The 18353-nt window shown below is 39.6% G+C and overlaps 1 protein-coding gene across 1 annotated transcript in view; it reads right to left on the reverse strand.

The window, feature by feature from the left end:
- Positions 1-18353, reverse strand: part of DNAH9 (dynein axonemal heavy chain 9) — a gene marked incomplete at its 5' end in the record, with an annotated part of 234306 nt that overhangs the window by 100552 nt on the left and 115401 nt on the right. Inside the window, 5 exons of the mRNA XM_081938079.1 lie at positions 5706-5939; positions 6567-6728; positions 8083-8225; positions 10465-10588; positions 13124-13286. Coding sequence (XP_081794205.1) covers positions 5706-5939; positions 6567-6728; positions 8083-8225; positions 10465-10588; positions 13124-13286 — 826 coding nt within the window. The remainder of the gene's footprint in view (positions 1-5705; positions 5940-6566; positions 6729-8082; positions 8226-10464; positions 10589-13123; positions 13287-18353) is intronic.

Here is an 18353-nt window from a genome sequence, read left to right on the forward strand (position 1 = left end):
TGCATAAGCTTAAAAGATTCAGGTTACTCCAGGATGGCTTCGCTCTGCAAAAGGGTCATTAATAACACTTTCCCCTCCAAGATTGCAAAGGGCAAGGCATTAAAATGAGCTAAGAAAAAAAGCTTGTCAACCTCTTGGACAAGTAATATTGCATAGATAATTTTTGGTGTGAATGGTTTCCTATTTATAGGTTGCCAGAATCAGTGACCCAATTCGTCCTGCTCTACTTGGAAGGCTACGTCAAATGCCTGTTGCCGAGTTGCATCTCTAGCTCTTGGAAACCTCTTAGCCAAGAGAGCTGCACTTGAGAAGCCTCACTGGCATAAATTTTCCAGGAAGAGGAAAATTTATCAAGTAGGCTCGTAGCAGTCAGAGAGTCACTAGAAAAGTGAAAAGTGAGCCAAAAATAAATCAGTGTATGCCAGCCTTGAATTCCAGGGAGATCATTCTGGTTTTTAAACTTGAGTGCTACTGTTGGAGACAGCAAAGACTTGGAATAATGTTCTTAGGAATCTGGACTAGGTAATGTCTAAATTATTCTAAGAAATAGAATTTATTTATTTTTTACTTCTGATTTACTTATTTTACTTATTTCTCAAATTTATACGGCCACCCATTTTGTTCTGAGCAGTTTACAACAAAGCCTACTACTAAAACCTACTACAAATCAATTTAAAACATAAGGGGTATTGGTGCTCTCTGAGCTTTTGCTGTTGACTTGCAGACCTTCCATTGCCCAAACTAGGTAACGTCATCAGCACCAATGGAGAAAGGAAGAGAAACACTGCAAAACAATGCCTCCCACTCCCAATCTCTGAAGTTCATCCAGAAGAATACCATGTTCAATAGTATCATGACTGAGGGATCCAGGAGGACCAGGACAGTGACACCACCTGCATCCTGAGCCCTCCAGCCACACAAATGTGTCTAATGCTACCTCTGTTCTATAACCCACAGAAAAATGTAAAAAAGGATGGACTGGATGGAGAGAGGGAAGATATATTACCAAGGCAACAAACAGATAAATGTGGCTTAAAGATGTATGTGAAGTTAAAGATTTATCATAATGTCTAAGATATACATTCTGCCCCCACACACACACATACACCACAATTCACATGAAGATAAAAGGGGGAGGAGGGAAGGAACATTCAGACTTGTAAGATTCTCTTACTACATGGCGCCATGCCCATGATATACAGCTTTGCTGAACAGTTAATCTGTTCTCCAGTCCCGTTCTTCTGATACAAGGCGTATTTACTCTTTGTTTGGAGGAATGGGATAAGCACTTCAATCAGCAAAACTCTGTGGCAGCATTTCATTTATTTATAGATCTTTGGACAATTGGGGGTGGGGGTGGGGGAATGAAGGAACACTTTTTCTTCCCATATTTCAGATACAGCTCATAACTTTCAGACTGAGTAAAATAACATTGTGATGGTGAAGTGTATATGAATAGAATGTTTATCAGGTTTTAAATATTCTGATGAGGCATTGAGTTTTTGATTTGTAAGGCTCTACCAAATCCATAGATCGGGTACACGAAAAGAGAGAATCTAAAGTTGCCATCACCTCTTTCTCTCCTTGTAAGAAGAGACACAATATAGAAAGAATATAGAAAGAAAATCATATTTTTAAAAGTTTCACAAAGCTGCAGAGCATACAATAGGTTTAACAACAAAAGGAGGAAGGCCAGTGAGTTAAAAACGCACGATTTTTCTATTCTGTTAAGAATGGATGTAAGAAAAGGCAACAGAGCAAAAGTATTGGTCTTATGGACAGAAATTCTAAGGAAAACTTTTCCAGAACAAAGCAAACCCTGACAATATTTAAGCTCAAATAACATAGTACATGTCACTGTATGTGACAATACTTGCCCAATATTTTTTGTTTGTTTGTTTTAAAGAGATTATCACAGTGGGGAGCAATTTGTGAGCATAGAAGCAGCAGGAACAGTGGCACTTCTGCTACCTGGCCTAATATTTTCAATTCACTGAATAAGGCTGGGTTTTTTTTTACCCCCTGACTAAGTTTCAACTGTATATTTGTCTCTGCAAATGTGCACTGAAGGCAGACGAAGACATTCAAGATGCCAGGATTGAGAAATGATGGGAGTGAATATGGAATTGCCCTTCCTCTACATCACCCCTTTGCTCCCAAGTATTACCCTCAAAATTGCATCTCTCGTTTGGAAAAAAATATTATCAAAAGAAACATATATCCATCGGCTGATTTAACACACTTTACTAAACCATAATGTACCCTGGTCAGGACTTAATTAAGGCAAAAGCTGCCACTGTGATATATAAACCAAGGTTTATGGGGAGTGAATTGTGACTCTAACTAACAAACCTAAGAGTTTGGAATAAATTCTCCTATCAACTATATAAAAAGTCTTCAAATTGGAGCTCTAACTTACAAAAAAAGGACAATTGAGAATCATTCCTAGGGCCGACTCTGCTTTGAGGAAGATTTGGGCAAGTGTTCCTTTGGAGCAGTTTCTGCACATGCCAGAAGAAGCTTCAGTAGAAGCAAAGCAGCTTACTCCGTCTGATCGGCCCAATGGTTCTCTGACACAGAGCAATTCACGGCACTGAAATGGCAACACACGAGGTGAAGCATGCCATCAAGGGAGACTATTAGCTGCTCAGGTTTAGGAAATGTTAGGGAAAGTAGTCAGTAAGTAAAAGACAGACTTACAGGCTTCCCTCATGTTATGGTTTTGGGTTAATCTGGTTAACAGCTCAACTTTGTCATCGCTGTTCACAAATTGATTTTTTTCCTGGGTTTAACAACATCTGCACACACAAAGAGGCTAACTAGTAACCAAGGCAACGCAAGCCAAAAAAATTTAAAGGGGCAGAAATAACATACAAATCCAGACATATTCCTCCTGCTAGCTCCCTCTCTTTAGGCAGAGCTGGGAGAACTGAAGCAAATCACCTCACTTGACTCAGTAGAGATGATCCGTAATAATCACCAAATTGTAACTAATTAATGTGTACAGTTTGCTTTGTTAGAGAAAGGGGAATATCTGCTTGCTTTAAGAAACCTTAGATGGAAAGGCGAAGAAAAAGCATGCTGCGTTTAAGCAGGCCTTGTGATTCGGTGTGTATAGAAAGAAAGCCCATACTCTAAATTAAGAGCTTGAAGGAGAATGCCAGCATGCCTTTTAAATTCCAATTGTCTGTGCCAAACGCCAGGACATGATATACTACATCAGAAAGTTTGACAGTTAATTGGTAAAGCAGGAGAGCGTAGAGCCTACAGTGCATTTTTTTAAAAAAGAAAAGCAGAGCCAACAAGTTGCCACACATACAGAAAGACTAGAACAAGGCAACCACTCTTTCACAGCAGGAAGCATGCTTAAAAATAAAGTGATTGCCCAAAGAGTTCTCTTGCCCAGCATGTCTCATGTTCACAGGAGGAATGAAACCTCAAACATTTCTGGAAATAAGGAAATAGTTGCATCAGGGGAGAAAGAAACGAAGCAAAGGTTAAAATAGAACCCCCCCCCAAACCTAGGACTATTTTGATTGGCCAAAAGTTTTTCAAAGTTTTATATATATAAAAGCTAGAACAGTTAAGCAGCAAATTGAGTAGTGATTTAAAGTTGTAAATCAGAAATTGGCTGCTTCCAAAGTAAAGCAGTATCTCATTCAAAGGAGATCGTTCTCCACAATGTTCAGCAAGAAACCAGAAAAGAATCAGACCAGGGAAGCTTAGTGGTGCTTTCAGTCAAACTACAACTTATGAACTGCTCTGAAAGTGCTTTAAAATATGCCCTATTGGGGTTGGGGGGTAATCTTCACTTCTTCCTTCGTAATACAGTCTTCAAATTTAAGCTAGGTTAATTCTTATTAGAGGGATGCGGTTGCTCAGTGGCTAAGACGATGAGCTTGTTGATCAGAAAGGTCAGCAGTTCAGTGGTTTGAATCCCTAGCACCATGTAACAGAGTGAGCTCCCATTACTTGTCCCAACTTCTGCCAACCTAGCAGTTTGAAAGCATATAAAATGCAAGAAGAAAAATAGGGACCACCTTTGGTGGGAAGATAACAGCTTTCCATGTGCCCTAGGCGTATAGTCATGCTGGCTATATGACCATGGAGGCATCTTCAGACACCGCTGGCTCTTCAGCTTTGAAACAGAGAGGAGCACTGCCCCCTAGAGTCGGGAATGACACATATGTGTAAGGGAAACATTTACCTTTTAAAGACCATATGGGTTTTAGTTTGGAAATTATTATTCTGAAGATCCACTTTGAAAAAAGAGTGAAAGGTGTTAAGAGTTGGCAGCTCAATTCACACTTCTTATAGATTTTTCTTGGTCATGTGTCTATACAACAGTCCCTTGATCAGAGATTTCCATATACCAGGTCAAGAAGCAACTATCCATAACATAAAATTGGCTGGGGGGTTTCTGGCTGTTCATGTTGGGAGGCCCAAATCATATGGAACTGACTTAAAATCTCATGACCTACTGAACATAGGGAGAAGCAATCTTTAGATAGAAACTGAAGGACTTACTCTGGGCAGATACACACTTTCTGCTTGGCCTTTTTCCAATTTAAGCCACTCACTGCTTCCTGAATGCAGGAGCGGACAATCTTCCCACTCCCAGCCTATTGAATTGCATCCAGAGCATATGATGTCCAGCTTTGAATCAGAACTGTATTTTCTGACCTGAGCAGGCTTGAGACTTTCAGAATGGGTGGCCTCTGCTGATTAGTTCTATTCTGGTGGCAGCCGCAGGTCCAACTGGCGCCATGCCAAATGTTTGTTTGTTTTCAATCTTGCAATTGAGGCAATGGTGGCCTTTTGGGTCCCTTTTTGACCCTAGAAACGCGTGATCCATTCCACCCTTTCAACTCCCAATAGACAGCCCATTGATTTCTTCTCAGTTGGATGAAGCTTGCTCCTCTTGCTTTTTCACCCCCTGCCCACAATACTGCAAAGCTTCCTTTACTTTTAAAACCATATTTAAGCTGAAATATTGCTAGTCTATTCTTATACAATACAATATTTTTTTTCTCTACAAATCAGTCCTTTCTTCTACAAGACATACAAAGGAATGTAGAATCAGTCCTTCCTTCTAAGAAACATACAAAGGAATGTAGGAACAAAAGATCAACCTGTTCCTCACTGATTATTGGGGCACTGAAGCTGAAACATATCATAAGAAAAAAAAAAGCAAGGGCCTGCATTGGTGTCAAAGGCAATTGTGTGTGTGTGTGTGTGTGTGTGTGTGTGAGAGAGAGAGAGAGAGAGAGAGAGAGAGAGAGAGAGAGAGAGAGAGAGAGAGAGCGCATTGTTAAGCAAATCACTGTAGGTCAAGGAATGTAAATACAAATCAAGCAAAAGAAAATGCCGAGGCCAAGTAACATGTGTCAACCAAGCCAGTATATTTCTTTTTCCAGGACCAAAGCAACACATCTCCAGTTCCTGTTGAGCAGAATAAGGAAACATCAGGACTGAAAATGGCAGGGAATGAAATGGCTTTCGAAATGTATTGTCCCTCCAATCGAAAAGGTTACCTGCTTATTAACATCTCACTACAACTCATGTGACAATACCATGAAATCCAACAAAAGCTCGTACATCCGAATGCAAATATCTCTCCGCTAGCATTGCAGAGATCATTCTTTACTTCCTTTTAGAATATTTGCATGTCTCCAGCCTTCCAGCTAAAACAGGAGCCTTCTCACCTGCGCTGATGTGCTGCTGAGCTTCTGTAGACCATTTTCTAGTCGCTCCATCTTTGCTGTTAGTTCTTTTCTCTTTTTAAGCAGCAAATTCTGATACAGTTTTATTTGCTCCAAGAATGACTTGGGGGTGGTATAATTATAACGACGTTCGTTAGTCAAGTAAGAATAAGACATCTCATTAACACTGGTATGAACATAAGCCATGAACTTGCTGATAGATTCTTTCACAGGAGGCTTGTTCACGATGATGATAATGAAGATGATAATGACAATGACAAGAACAATGTTAAAAGAGAAACTATTTCAAAGATAATAACAAAGCAGTTTGACTAAGTTTCATGGATATATCTTACATAAAGCACTGATTACCAAACTGAAATATATAATATTCTAGAAAACACATGAAACTCCTTTTCAAGAATTTCCTGATTTTGATATGATATGTGAAACTTGATTAGATTGCACCAAATTATTCGTAACTTCAAAATATCAATTTTATGCATGCAGAGTTTGTCCAATTGGTACCCCACTTTTCCTTTAGGAACTCAATGGAGGTTACATTGCCCTTCCTCTTTTTATTTATTTTTTCCCAAAACAAAAATCCGGGAGCTTCCATAGTGGAGGTTGGGCTTGAACCTCAGTCTCCACTGTCCTAGTCTAACACCTGAATCACTATATCACACTGCTGGAAAACATCTGCACATAAGTACACACTACTTATGTAAAGATGGGGTGAGGTAGATTTTCCTCCTTGCCTGCAGCCATAAGATGCCAGAAGACCAGATCTGCCTTACAAAATAAACAGCTGTTCAGCCTTGCAGTTGAGAGAAAGCATTTGTCGTGCTCCTAATATTCACTTACCTCAATTCCTTCTGTCCCTTGCAAAAAGCGCAGGCTGACTGACTCCAGAGCTTCCTGAGGCCACTCGTGGAACCAGTCAATCGCTGTACAATTCACAATGGCTGGGAACTTCCGGCTACGAACTCTCAGTTTGTTCCCCACTGGAGAAAAGCAAAGTGCCACCTGAGGAAAGTAGAACAAGCAATGAGGAAAATAACACGAACAGTATTATGAAGGAGGAAGGTCTTTGCTTTGCTTTATGACTTTCAAAACTTTCAAGCTATGCTAAGGTTTTTCAAAGATGCATGGGCTCAAAACTATTGAAATGAACACATTTGCTTGTGAGCAATCTTGAGAGTGAGAATGTTTCCTGATCAATTATTAGTGAAGCTAGGTTTTACAATTGTAACAGAAAAGTGATTTCTTTGAAGGATGCACAAAATAGAGATAAGCAAAGCTCAGGACCTAACTAACTACATCCCACCAGGTCGAAAGTCAAAGAACAAGAGCTCCATGCTTGCATATTTGGGCACCAAGTCAGAGACAAGCAATACTGAGATTAGTTTCTTATAGGCAAAGAATGATACACAAAGGGCGAACACAGAGAAATCCCTCACTATCTAGATGGTTCTTGCAGATTGTCTTTCTAGTCATGGTCCCACAGCAGTTGAAATGCAGTATGGCCAGCTAACTTTGCCAGCTCACGGTTGATTCAGCGTTCATCTTTCCAAGGTCAGTAAAATGAGGGCCCAAATTGTAAATTCCCTAAAGAATGTTGTAAAGCACTGTGAAGCAGTATCTAAGTCCAGGGGTGGGCTTCAAAAATTTTAGCAAAGGGTTCTCTGCCCTTTGGGTGGGCATGGCCATGGTGGGTGTGGCCTAGTTGGCCTCCTGCACCATGGTGGGGGGTGGGGTTGTTTGCCCTCACTGGGCTCTGGAGGCTTTCCTCAAGCCTCCAGGAGGATGAAAACAGCCTCCCCGGGCTCCAGAGGCCCTCTGGAGGCCGGAAATGAGCTCGTTTCCAGCCTTCCCGAACTTTCACTAGGCCCGTTTTTCACCTCCCATGAGCCTCCACGTGTGCCCTGCACTTACCTGCATCCAAAACAGGCCACATGGGGATTCCAGGGAGGGGAGGGGTGGGCAGGGCCAGCCAGGAGTGGGATTTGAGGGTTCTCTGACTGTGCAGAATCTTAGCTAGAGGTTCTCCCAAACCCCTGTGACTCTCCAGCAGCCGTCTAAATGCTATTGCTATAATCAGAAACTTGTGCAGAACAGTAGGTGCCACTGAAGTCACCTTTCCAGGAAAAAGAGCAACCCAGAAACAGTAAAGCACAGCACCTCAGCCTAGTCTCTATTATTTTTCTTGCCTAAAAGTGTATTATTCTTGTGTTATCCAAGATACAGATATCTCCCTTCTTCCGCCGCCACCACCCCAATACAGTATTGAGTGGAGCAGCAACACTTCATTGATTGGAGATCAATTTTATAAAGATCATCTTCAGAAACATCACACAACAAAAAAAAGAGCAGGTCCTACCTTGAGCTGTCGTCTAACCCGGTCAATGAAGAATTTCCAACAGGCCTCCCTTGTATCCATCAGGCCATGAGTTTTTACTTCATTCCTCATATTACTTATGATATTTTCTACTTCTTCATCAGGAAAAAGATCAGGAATTTCTCCTAGAAACACAAGATGACATCTGATTCATAAAAAAATTCCATACTTGCAGCATTGCTGAGGACGAAGGAAAAGACTATTGAGAGAAGTCAACAAATTATTTTTTCTTATATTTGCAAGGGCTCTCTAATAAGTTCACCTGACAAGTGAAGAAATATAAGGGCAGAGAAGACAAAGTAATTACACAATGAAAAAAATGATACATCTCTATCATACAATGGAGAACTTGCTGAAAACTACCATTGTTGACTTTAGTCACAGTAAATTGCCTTAAAACTAAGGCAGAAACAGAACAAAACAATATTGTTCAGTAATAGCTATCACTATATTTATGTGGTTGAGGAGAATCTTCTGGCCTAGAAGTTGTGCTGCAACTGCTTTGTTAATAACATATCACAAACTTCACTTTCCTGAGTCCCCTTTCTGTATTTGTGACTGGGACAACATCCTGCAATGTTAGCTTGGTCTCTTTTTGGACTGCCAAGTCCAATGAAGTGAATAGGTGCTACCTAGCTGGTTCTCTGCCTTCTATGACTGCAGTACCTGGCTCCTTCAGGAGGCATGGATGAGAATGTGTCTTGTTGGATCTGGGAGACAGACTTTTTCACAAGACCCTCCTTAACAATTATGGCAACTATCATCTGGTATTCAACTTTCCCTTTCTTGAGATGGTGGTATAAATGATAGTAGCTTGGTAGTTACAAAGGCCCCCAGAAGAAATGGATTGACTGAATCCTTTTCTGTCAATATTAAGGCTTAATATGAAGCAGAAACATTATTGATCACTCAAATTGCTTTTAGATGGGGGCAGTGCATGCTTCCACATCTCCTGAATCTCTCATTGGCATTTGATATCATCAGTCATGACTGCTTACAAGACTAGAGACTGGGAAAAGGTTTCAATGGCTTTATTCCTTTCTGAGTGAGTAGTTTGACTTAGTGGAGAAGAAAATTCAGTCTGTAGAGTCTGTATTAAAGAACAGCTATGTTCCTATGTAGAGTCTATATTATAGAACAGCATCTCTTCAGGTATCAGATTTGGCCCTAATTGTATGGTCTTCTAGAAAACATTAAACATTGAATTATACCTGATGGTCTTTGGAGGTTGAATATTGTCTTATTTTTTAATATGCTACTGTTATAGATGTAGTGGTATAGGTATTATGTTTTATTTGAGTTTTTATTGATTGATATTTGTTAACTTATTGTCATGGATGGCTTAATGTTGATGCCTATTGTTTTATATCTCATGATGGATGTTTTATTGTTTAGATATAGAAGTTTTCAATTTTGTTACATGTTACATAACTCTAAATGGAGTTGGTGGCCTATAAATATACAATTAAAAATTAAGAAGTAAACAATTGTTTTACTTTAGTATTAGTTAAACCCCACCTCACATTTGGCACCATATTTGAAGAATTCAGACAAACTGGAATTGGTTTAAAGAAGCACGATGCTTAGAAATTAAGTTTTATGAAGAGAAGAAAACAGTGAACAAATATATGATACCACTTTTCAAATACATGAAAAGCCATCATGTGGAAGATCAGGAACTATACTTCATTGTGCCAGAGGATAATGGATTGAAATTGCAGCAAGGCAGATTCCAGATTTTTGAAGAGCAGCTTGATATTAGAACTTAATACCAGAGAAGCAGATATTCAAGCAAGTCTCTAGCCACTCACTTGTCTATGATGCTTCGATTTGGATTCTGCAATGACCAGGAAGTTGGAACTTATACTCTAAATCAGTGTTTCTCAACCCTGGCGACTTTAAGTTCTGTGGACTTCAACTCCCCGAATTCCCCAGCCAGCTGGGAGTTGAAGTCCACAGGACTTAAAGTCGCCAAAGTTGAGAAACACTGCTCTAAATGGACTGCCGTCACTGCCCCAAATTTAGCATTCTAACTAGTAATGCCTATGCATATAAACAGAGAAAGGGTGCTGGAATAGAAGCTGGAATTACATGTAAATTCATTGTATCCATCTGCTAGCTTCATGGTATAGTCACACAAGATCCTATGCCCTATCCTCAATTATATTCTCAGCATAATACCCAGGGCACACAACGTGCTAATCCAAAGGCCAGGTTCCCACAACATGCTGAACCATAACCCAACCAACCCCATTTCGGTCTAGTCAGCATGTTGTATGAACTCAGACATTCTGGGGCAAGTTTTTTCACAGCTCTAGTTTCCTCTTTCCTATAAATGAAATTGAAATTATTATGAATACATACCTGAAGCTAGCAAGTCATTTACCAGAACTAAGAATCTCTCGTCAGCCAGCTGAGTATCAGTCAGAAGAAAGACAGTGCCCACGTTCTTCATTCCTGCTGTAATACATTGTGCTGCTAAGTCAGCCTGTAAGTACATGAATATTTCAGACTCCAATTTTTGGATAACAGCTGTAAGAGAAGACTCAAGACATCTTGAGTACTGTTAAATTCAAAATTCATTAGTTTCTCTTTTTAAAGTCTACATCTTTAAGACCACATTGCTGATCATGAGGTTCATTGCTATACACATAACAATTATATTTGAAGGAAATACACAAACACATTCTGTATACCAACATATACTATAACTCTCATTAAAGTATCTGTATAAAATCATTTTCATTAGGAGGCCAATCCCTACTACTGTAATGGAAACTCTCTCCCCACCTCCCTCTCTCTCTCTCTCTCTTGGAACTTTCAGATGTTTCTTAAACACATTTGCATAACCTTGGTTTTTAATGAAAAGGGTGCTAAATTCAAATTCCCTTGCTATTTATTCTGCTCTCATTCTGAGGTGCACTTAGAGCAGAATCAGGTATTCTGAATTAAATATTCAAGAAGATTATCACCACCAGGGTCCTAGATCACCTCACAAAACAAAGGAAAAAGAGACACTCTTCTATGAAAATATCCTTGCTGGGAAAGTTCCAGTTGAGCATTATTGCTCAACAAGTTTAGTTTACGATTTACAGATTCTGACCCAGAATAACTTTTGAGTATATCACCCCTACATATTCTCTGGGGTAACATAATTATATATACATATACATATACATATACATATACATATCATGTACATGTACATGTACATGTACATATACATATACATATCATGTACATGTACATGTACATGTACATGTACATGTACATGTACATGTACATGTACATGTACATATACATATACATATACATATACATATACATATACATATATATATATATATATATATATATATATATATACTTGTGTTGTATTTGTGCTGATAAAATAAAGGGAGACTAGTATAGATCCATTTCGAGCTATTTAGCTCTCATCAGCTAGCCATACCCTTACTGGGATTCGAACCTGGGCTGTATTATACACTAGGCAAGAGTTTTAGCCACTATGCCACAGGCTTCTCCTCCTTTATCAGCTGAGCCAGGGAAATAAGTATGTGTTTGTGTTAGGTCATACCAGGGGTTGTAACACAAACACACATATATATACATATATATTTGTGTTGTATTTGTGCTGATAAATAAATAAATCTGTCTGGATGGTTTTCTGTAATGAGCCGAAGGACAGAAAGAGGGAGTAGTGATTTATATATTCCTGGATGGGGGGGGGGGGGGAGGAGCAGAGGAATAATCACATTTTTGACTAATGTTCTTTGGAAATTCAAGTCCCAGATGTGAAACTAAGAAATATTAAAGTGGTGTTAAGATGTAACATGTACAAGGTGCTTTTTTGTAAATCTGCAGTTAATACAGTCAACATATTTAGTTCCTGTAACAATGTATGTATTTGTTATGCTGCCTAATGCACCAATAACTATAGAGATGACTTTGCAAAATATTTTCCATAATGTATTTTAATTGTTCACTCTCTAGATTCTGTAACATTTTCCAATTCTTTTTGCTCAGTTCTGCCGTCCCTGGGTATTGCCACATCCACAAAAATTACTCTTTTCTTTTCTTTTGATTATTCTTATACCTGCTGTGTTGCATTCCAGGTGGCAAGTAGTTGTTATATGAATGTGACATAAAATGTTAATGTCATCATTTTCCACAACTGTTTCACTGTTGTGGTTATACCACATTCTGAAAACTCAGAAATTATCATTTTTCTACAAATACCAATGCATTATAGTAACCACTCTATCATGGCATTCACTATAGCAAGTGCAAGGAATTTTGTTTATGGTTATAGTTAAAGTTATATTGCAGTATTTATTAATTTGACATTTACATGAAGTCACAGAGACAGATCATCCATCAATTCATGATCATGCATCATCAGTGTGATAATAGTACTCAACTATGCATCTCATCCCTGGAATTGGCTGAGCTATATGGTTGACCTCAAGTCCCGATACCTGGAAGCAATGAGAGTTTGGGGGTGTAGGAACAAGATCAGACTCATTTTTAGCAAGACTGGATGGTTGTGTGTGTTTAAGTCTCCTAATACTGAGGACCTTCTATCTTTGGCCCTGATTGGGCATCTACGTTCCCATTTGGGTCTAGTGAACAATCTGGGGTTCAGGGAAGGGTCCTTCTTGAAGGAGAAGTATAGATAGGAGGGCCTTTGCACAGATTCACCTTGTACACTATTGTATCTTTTCTGAACTAGAAGGCCCTTCTCACAGTCGCTCATGACTTAGTCACCTTATAGTTGGACTACTCTGCAATGCATTCTACATGGAGCTGCCCTTGGAATCTATTCAGAAGCTACCTTTTGTATAGAATGTAGTGGTACAATCAGTAATAGGTCAATCACAACTTGCTCAGGTAATGCCCAAGCTCTGTGAATGCACTGGTTCCAGTTGGCTTCCAGGTATAAGTCAAAGAAATACTTGTCACATTTCAAAACCTATTAGCATAGAACCTGTAGTTAGGCTCTTCTTGGTTATAAGCCTCTTACCTTCAGATCAGGAATCCCATAGCCTTTCCTCAAGGTGATTTGGAAAATCTCCAGAGAACTAATGAAAGCTGCCAATCTTGTCAGACTCTGCTTGCCACTTCCGCCAACACCCACTAGCAGAGCATTCCCTCTGGGAGATTCCAGGATACGGTTGATTCTGCAACTAAACAATAAAGATACAAAATCCTTTCACATGTAATGTTTCTTCTGAGGAATAATATCAATATGTGGCACATGAATTAATCTGTTAGATTCAAACCTTGCACAATCTTAAGTCATTATGTGTCTTGATTAGCATAGAGGAGAGCAGAGATAATCTGAAGCAAGATATGCAAGAAATAGCAATAGCACTTAGACTTATGTATTGCTTCACAGTGTTTTCCAGCCCTCTCTGAGTGGTTTACAGAGTCAGCATATTTTCCCCAGCAATCTGGTCTTCATTTTACCAACCTCAGAAGGATGGAAGTCTGAGTCAACCTTGAGCTGCTCAGAATTGAACTCCTGGAGTGGGCAGTGAGTTAGCCCTGCAGTACTGCATTCTAACCACTGCACCACCATGGCTCTTAAGTAATCTTCAACTTAGTCCTGGGAAAGAAGATGGGATAAGAAAGAAATTCAAAGTAACCCTGCCTTCATCCTGTTTGATATAAGAGGGAGTGGAGGAAACCTCTGATAGGCTTTTAAGATTCTGTTTATTATATCCTACAACAATAAACGTTCCTATAATCCTTGTGGGATCTAACTTCTGACCTGGCCTCCTGAAGGGCTGACAATTAGAAACCTCATTATCAGTTCCAATTCAGTGGTCTTCTGAGTTTTGACTTCTTCTTTTTCCTCCCAAATTAATTCTTAATGCCCATTTTAGCCATCTCAATTAACTTTTGTCCTGTTGCTGACATATACCGACCTAATTATGTTCATTTGCGTCTCCTTAAAATATCATTTAAATTTACACCTCTGCTAGATCTTGTCAAAACAGTTTCAGTTAGCGGCTTCCGGTTCCGGCGGCAGCGGCGACGGGCAGCTCTCTGCCCGCTCCGGCTCTCCGGTGGGCTTCCCCACTCCTTGGGGGGCACAGGACACCCCTCAGAGGGGTCCTGCCGGAGGGGCGGCATCGCGGGGAGCTCCTGCAGCGGCGGCGGCCGGCGGGAGGTCTCTCGCGCGCCCAAGGCACCGGGGAGCAAGATCGGAGGGCGCTTCGCGTTTCTGCGCCTCGCGCCTCGCTAAAGCCGACCGGAGAATGCAACAATAGAATGAAGCAGCTGCGGTGCGGTGAGGTTGCTTCTCTCTTCATTCCCTATTTTATATGAAGAATTATTCAGCTTTTTTAAAAAAAAACAACTTTCGGAGTATTCTGGAGGCGCGGCTGGAGGGAGGGGGGTTTCCCCCCCCCCTTGGAAAAGCGGCGAGGAATAATTTTGCTCTCAGCCCCCGGGGAAGGAGGAGGGGGGAGAGCCAACGAATGAAGCCTCACCCAGGTTGAGATGATTTTCTTTTCAACTTAATTTCACTTTCTACTGTGATTTGAGGACTTTTGGAACTTTTTAAAACTTTGTTATGCCTCTGTGCCCAAAACTGGCAGGGCAAGATGGCACACTTCCGTTGTCTTTATGAATTGTGAAACCTGACTCCACCTTTAAAATTCAGGCTTCCGGTCTTTGTCTCCGTGTCTCCCAGAGGAATCTCTTGTGGATTGGTACTTTTTGAACTTTCTAGGGGAAACCTTTCATCTATTGCCAGACTTATTAGAGAGATTCTCTTCTGCCTGGTTCTTCTGCTCCCGGACCTCACCTGCCTACCCTTCTTTTCTAACTGTTTATCTTATATATGGACTGAATTTCTAATGTTATAAAGGATGGCATCCAAAAGACCACCTCCTGGGAAACCTGGCTTTGCCACGTCTGCTCCAACATCTGTAACATCCAGCCCAGCCACACAGTCAAAGATAACAGAACTGATGCAACCTAAGACTATAGAGATGGACTTTCAACAAATGCTTCAACAAATTTTACAGGGCCAGGAGGAAATCAAGAAACAGCTAAGGGAAATGAAAGATGAAATTAAAGAAAATCAAGCCCAAATTTATAAGAACTCACAGAGACTGGATCTTGTGGAAGGGGGGGTGGAGGAGGTGAGGGGGGGGGGGTGGAAGCTGTGCAGAAAGGGAACAAAGATCTTGACATCCAACAGATGAAATTAGAATTTGAGAGAATGTCCTATTATCTTAGATTTCAAAATGTTATAGAAGAAGATGGGGAAAATATAAGGGACATCATGACAAACATTTTGGCTGACTACACACACAAAGAAAAACAACTGATGGGGTGGGATATAGACCTGGTTTATAGAGTGAACTCAGCTTACGCTAGAACACACAATGTACCCAGGGAGGTTCACATTAAATTCCTTAGAAAAAGCACAAGAGATGAAATTCTGGGTGTACAAAGGGGGCAAGCATTGACATATCATGATATGGAGATAACCATTCTGAAGCAGATCCCTAAGAAGATTAGAGAAAAAAGAAAAAATTATTCGCAATTAGCGAATAAATTATACCAGAAAGGGGTGTGGTTTAGATGGTTGATGCCTGAAGGTATGCTGATATTCTGGGAGGAGACAAGAATTAGAATTAATTCACCCATAGAGGCGCAGGCCTTTATGGAAAAAAATAAAACACTCCTAGAGAAACCACCAGATACCACAACGGACACGCAGGACACGGGAGGGGCCAGAGCTCTGCCAGTGGAGGGAGATGGGGCAATAGCAAGAAGACTCAGATCACAAAAATAAACAAGAAAATCATATTATTATAAACTGACCGAAAGTGAAAATGGAATTATATTTGGATTTTATACTGTAATGTTTAATTTGATTGAATTTAATAATAGAACTAATATGCTGATTGTAATCAATTATATATTAATGCATTATATATAAATGTATACTATGGGTATGGAGGGAGGGGGGCCACACACACTTTGCAACTGCCAAAATTTGTATACCTGTCCATTTACCCTTTTCCCTATAAATCTTGAAAAACCAATAAAAAATTTATTATAAAAAAAAAAAAACAGTTTCAGTTAGCCAATGTTTCAGTTAGCCAATGCCCAAAATAAACTGCCGATATAATTCTCGTCTCTGAAGCCTGCTTGTTTGTTTTCTTAGGAATAGGAGGATATTTCTTAATGGGTAAAGTCCTGACTTGGAAACCAAGGATGCAGAATGAGAGAGTAACTTCCTGAGAGATGGCAACCACCCATTAATTCTCATTTTGTCCTTGTGTCAGGAATTTGCAGCTGCTGTGAAGTCATCAGGTTCTGCGGTGTGTTTTTTTCCCCTTTATTTGCCCTGCTGGCCACCATATGGCAACTGTATTTATCACAATTATTTCAACTTATTGCTTTGTCATCCTGGAGAGTGATGGGCACTTGCCATAACCCCACTTTTCAGAAAGAGGCTCACCTGGTTGACTTATCTGATTTAGATACAAAACCTAGTTAATGTACCAATGCCTACCTTGGGTTTTTTTTCCAGGCAAAGATATATATCCAATAGCAGGAAAAAATAGCCTGGGTTCTGTGAACAACCTTTGAATTCAACATGATTGCTCATTTCCATCCGTGAATTAGGCAACCACTCTTTCCTGATTCTGATCAGAGCTTAAAATTAGCTATGAATAATCTACAAGTTTGTTTTCAGTGTTGTGGCAAAGATGTTCACTTAAATTAGGGATCAAAGGGTTTAGAGATAAATGCAAGTATCTTTTAGTTGCATGCACAACTGTAGTGCTTGCTAGACTCCTTGCTAAAGAATTGAAGAGAGAAAGGTTACAGGTTGTGAACTTTCGGTTTGTTAGGTAGGAATGATAAAGAAAATATTTTCAATCACAATAAGACCTCTAAACTGGAATGCCTCTCATAATACATTGGGGATGGCCTTATTGTAAGCGCCCCTGCATTCCTCAATAGTATCTGAATTCCATTCATCTCAGATACTATTATTAAGTTCTCTAAACAATGCCACTTATTGTGCCCACGTATTGACCCCTTTCACACCATGCCTTTCAGGTTGTTAGAAAGGACAACAATCTGAGTTTCATGATCCATCTCCACTCCAGGGTCACAGATCCAGCCTCCTGCTTTTACTTATGACTTTATTTCAGGAATGATTTTAATCTTTCTGAAGACCTCGTTATTCATTGAATTAAATTGAATCAAATGAATTAAACTCCCCATCAGAATCACTGGCACATAACAGTGCATTCTGGCTGGCCACACATTGTTCTTTCTGTTACCCACACATTTTCATATTTCTTGAGAAGACTGGGGTGCGGGGGAGATATGAAAGGTTCCTGCTCTGACCTCTGTTTTCCCATGTTGATTGGGAAGGTTGAATACTGTTTCTAATTAATCAAGTTGCAATATCTATGAGAATGGGAACCTGGTTACAGTTTCCTCTACATGGAAATCTTGTTATTATGGTAAAGATGTGTATGCAGTCAAACATCCTCTCACTTCAGATATTCCCTTTGACAGGAAATGTCAGAGAGAAATTTTCTATTTTGATTCCATCTCTTTTTTCCCTGATGCCTGAAAAGAATTTGTCTCATAATGAGTATACACACACACACATATAATAATACACATGTAAAATACACACACACAAGAAAACTATCTCTTCCATCCCTGCCATTCTTGTGAGACATAATATCGCCAATATCTGACTACCTACATACCAAGAAATTGTCTTCGAGCAATTCTGACAAAATCCAGAAGGATATTAAAGATGAGGACATGCAGAGCAATCTTTTGCTGATTGACAAAGATGGTTATCAGCTTCTGAGCCAATGATTCAAGGATCAAGAATTCTATGTCTAACATTCAATTCATACCATATGGAGTCTGAAGGAGATTTTTCAAAAATGAACAGAAGCTTCCAGATCAGAATAAACTAACATTAAAAAAAACCTCACACACAAACAATAAAACCAAATATTATAGATATGCTAATGCTTTCAATGAGATATAAATTGAGTCAGGAAAATACAAAAATGTGGCTTGTTGTTTTTACAGATTCATTACATAAATGTGTTTTTAGAAGAGGAATAAGAAAGATTTTTACACATTCTGAAATTATAAGGATAGATTTTGATGTGTCTCCTTAGGCTAAGAATGTTGGAGTTGCCATCCAAAAGGCCCCCACTGTTTAAATAAATAATTTTTCCTAATGT

This window comes from Natrix helvetica (assembly GCF_964273705.1).
Source record: "Natrix helvetica genome assembly, chromosome: 1".
NCBI classification, from domain to species: Eukaryota; Metazoa; Chordata; class Lepidosauria; order Squamata; family Natricidae; genus Natrix; species Natrix helvetica.